This window comes from Penaeus monodon, chromosome 4, assembly GCF_015228065.2.
Source record: "Penaeus monodon isolate SGIC_2016 chromosome 4, NSTDA_Pmon_1, whole genome shotgun sequence".
In the NCBI taxonomy this organism is placed as follows: domain Eukaryota; kingdom Metazoa; phylum Arthropoda; class Malacostraca; order Decapoda; family Penaeidae; genus Penaeus; species Penaeus monodon.
The window spans coordinates 1,876,199-1,880,284 of record NC_051389.1 but is presented as its reverse complement, the minus strand read 5'-3'; the positions used below and the strand labels follow the sequence as shown (position 1 = coordinate 1,880,284).

The window sequence follows — 4,086 nt, the reverse complement described above, 5'->3', positions numbered from 1 at the left end:
CCCCCTTTCCCCCCCTCTCCCCCTTCCTCTTTCCTCTTCCTCTTCCTCTTCCTCCTCCTCCTCCTCCTCTCTCCTCCTCCCTCCTCTCCTCCTCCTCCTCCTCCTCCTCCTCCTCCTCCTCCTCCTCCTCTTCCTCTCCTCTCCTCTTCCTCTCCTCTCCTCCTCTCCTCCTCCACCTCCCTCCTCCTCCTCCTCCTGATCCTCATCCTCATTCTCCTCTACCTCTCTCCCCAGTTTCTGGTCTCCTCTTCTCACTTCTTTATCCCTCTCCCTGTCTGTGCCCCTCATTCTCTTCCCTTCTCATTTTCTGCCTCTCCTCTTCTACCTCATCCTCATGCTCCTAATTGTTCAAGACGTCTAATATTGATAATATGATGCATCTAAAAGAGTAAAATTATCTGCATCTTCCAGGTATTGAGTGTATGGGTAACAAGTGCCAAGTCCTGGCTCCTGAGGACTTTGTTCTTCCACTATTAACCCGTCCACGGCTCAAAGAAAAGTATCAACAGTATGCATTTGCTGATTACGTGCGCAGTCACCCACAGTTGCGCTTCTGCCCTGGACCTAACTGTAATATTGTAGTGCAAGCCAAGGAGAGCCGGGCAAAGCGTGTGAAGTGTACGTCCTGCAAGACTCAGTTTTGGTAAGGATGATGCTTTTTGTTTATTTATTTATTTTTTTTATGGTTATCTTGTTATTAAGATGGGATTGTGTTGCTCTTTTGTAATCTATTTTGGTTTAATTATATATAAGAGTGATTTTATGATTTCAGAGTATAAGATGAGACAAATTTACATATGATGTGTTTTGTATTAGCCTTCCTAGTAAGACTCATGTTTATTTTAAATTTTAGTGGTGTCAAAGCTGAACAAACCAACTAAACAGAATACCTCTTCATATCCTATTTCCCACCTTCTTTTTCAGTTATAAATGTGGATCAGACTATCATGCTCCAACAGACTGTGAAACCATCAAAAAATGGTTGACTAAATGTGCCGATGACAGTGAAACGGCAAATTACATCAGTGCACATACCAAAGATGTTAGTAGAGTAGCTGGAAATGTTTGTTTTTGTATTTGGTGTGAATTACGGAAGTTGAAATATTTATTGTGAAATTGAAAATCTTTTTCAGATGCAAATTAATTGTTGAAACCTACTTGAAAAGTAATTTATTTTGATTTATCACCACAGTGCCCCAAGTGCCACATCTGTATTGAAAAGAATGGTGGATGCAACCACATGCAGTGCTATAATTGCAAGCATGACTTCTGCTGGATGTGTTTAGGCTGCTGGAAAGCACATGGTTCAGAATATTATGAATGCTCTCGCTACAAGGAGAACCCCAACATTGCCCATGAGTCTGCTCATGCCCAAGCCAGGGAAGCCCTTAAGAAGTACCTCCATTACTATGAGAGGGTGAGTGAGTCTGGCAAACTTTCAGTAACAAGACAGTAATCTTTGTTCATTTTTTATGTTTTTTTATGATGTATATATTTCATGCCATTTATTTCAAAACAAAAGTAGAATATTGATGTTTATTCTTTTTTTATTTTTTGTGATTTTGATTTGCTACATGTAAACTACATTGTTGAAAGTTGATTTATGCTTGAAAGAAAAAGTTACATACAAATTTATTTATGTAGCTGCAGTACTGATCTGAACTCAATGTCATTCCTGTGTCATATGTTCATTATTCTTATTTCATATTATATTCCAGTGGGAAAATCATAGTAAATCCTTAAAGCTTGAGGAAGAAACGTTAGCGAAAATTCGCGAAAGGATCCAGAACAAGGTGATGGCAGGCACGGGTACTTGGATTGATTGGCAGTACCTTCTAGATGCCGCAGCTCTTCTTGCGAGATGTCGATATACCCTCCAGAACACGTATCCCTTTGCCTATTATCTTGAGTCTGGACCCAGGAAAGATCTGGTAAGTATATACTATATATATAGATAAATATACCTGTAGTATGATTATTTTTATTTGCTGTGAGATGATTTACTTCCAGAGATATATCTATGAAGGAAAGCAGAGTTAGGGTAGCACACAGTGCTTTGTGAATAAGCAAGAATTTTGTTTGGTGAATCTCCTTTACCTCCACCTAAAATTAACTTTGAGAAAAGAAAAGTAAAGATTAATACACAGTAAGTTCCTAGTCTATAATTCAATATTCATATAAACTCCTTTGAACAGTTTGAATACCAGCAAGCTCAACTAGAAGCGGAGATTGAGAACCTCTCCTGGAAGATTGAACGAGCAGAGATGACCGACCGGGGTGACTTGGAGAACCAGATGGACATTGTGGAGAAACGAAGAACTACCCTCCTTACTGACTTCCTACAAGTATGATGTGGGCTGCCCAGATAGCTAGCAGTCTTTCTCTCCTGTGGCTCCCAATTGCAGAAATACTTCCAGTTTGCATACTAGACTTGTTGCGCTGAGGTTTTGGAGTACTTCGATGGTATCATTGATGGTCTCCCGTCCCTGAGAGTACATGGATTGGTCAAGCGATTTCTGCGTATCTGTATCTCATTAGTCCTTAATAATTTTGAAGCTTTAGTCGGAGTGGATGTTTGTGTTAAGCCTGGTATTTATGTTTGTGACAATGTACATATTTTTTTAGGTAAAGTCACGAAATATGGTACATAGTAAGACTAGTGAATGGATGCTGAATGCCTTGTAGCTGGATAGAAGTGATACCTGCCAATTTGCTCTTGAAATGTTTTGCCTTTCTTAAAGTATATTTTTTCCAACTGTTTGCAAATGCTTTCAACCTCATCTGGACAGTGAATATATATTTAACATGAGATAGGAAATATAGTAATATAATTGGCTTAATTTGATAATAACGAAGAGAACTTTATCTCCCTAAGATATTGAAAATAATTTTTTTTTTTTTCTATGTTTGGCAGATCTATATTTTTAAGTTAATTGGCATAGCATCTTACATTGTGAACCACTTTTATTTTTTTATTTTTATTAGTTTCAATAACCTTTTAAGGTACATGGTGGTATGGTTTATCTGTAATTGTTAGGGTTATTTATTTACCCCAAACAGGTAGACAATCATGTATGTGCAATTACAAAACAGATCTATCTACAGCCTTCTCAATAATGGCTAGCAGCCTGTGAAAATACTGTTGGAATTTACATTTTCACATGGTCTAATTTTACTTGTTTGTCCTTGAAAGAAAGTAGTGTTATGATGGCCCTTGACTTTGCCTCCATCAAAAGTTCTTTCTGCTGCTAAAGAGACGATTGAGAAGACTGTACATAAATTATCCTTTTTCTATCATACATAAAATTCTAAATAGTAATTTATATTTATGTCCATACAGACCATTATCTTCCCATCATTGAAACAATGAACAATCTGTACCACCAGACTGACTTATTGTGTGCTTTTTGTGTGTTTATTCCAAGAACAGTGAACAAAAGTGAAATAACTTCATGGTTTAATTGCAAGTATTAACATCCCCAATGGGGGTGAAAGTCTTGCATAATACTTGTTATTTTGATGCTTTTCCTTGTCCTAACCCATCCCTCAAACCCACAGAATATATTTTAATGGGGAAAAAAAGCTATGAAACTTCAAATTTAGATTTAAGGTCAACATTTGAGGAGATGTTGAGGAAAACTTTTCAATGCTGTAAGTACCAAAGGATTTGAATTTGAAGTGTATTTACATCACCGGTATTTACATTTAATCCTAAAATAAAGCTTGCATACTCTTAGTGTTACAGCATTAATGTTTTTGGACAGGAAATGATTGTGTCTACATACTGTTCAGAGTCTGTTGTATTGTATGACAAGTCTGCAAGTTTATCTGCAAATTATGTCTAAATGGAATGCAATGACTAAATAAACTATGACAGAATTGCAAATTTATCTGCAGTTATGTCTAAATGGAATGCAATGACAAAATATAGGTAAATTATTATTACCACTGTACATTGCAGGGCATTTCGTTTTCTACCACCATTGTGATAATAAATGGAAATATATAAATTTGTTTATTTATTCCTATATATGTGCATGTGTTTAAAATACGTAACAAAAGATGTGAGTAACTTGACAGAAATAA

General features: G+C 36.7%; 1 protein-coding gene across 1 annotated transcript; it reads left to right on the top strand.

Moving 5' to 3' along the window:
- Positions 1-411: 411 nt before the first annotated feature.
- LOC119568078 (potential E3 ubiquitin-protein ligase ariadne-2-like) lies at positions 412-4,010 on the top strand (the record flags this gene model as incomplete). Its single annotated transcript, XM_037916481.1, is given in 5 exon segments — positions 412-643; positions 925-1,042; positions 1,193-1,417; positions 1,719-1,931; positions 2,196-4,010. Coding segments are annotated over 5 exon segments (944 nt in total), but the record flags the coding sequence as incomplete, so codon positions are not given.
- Between the last annotated feature and the right edge of the window lie 76 nt (positions 4,011-4,086).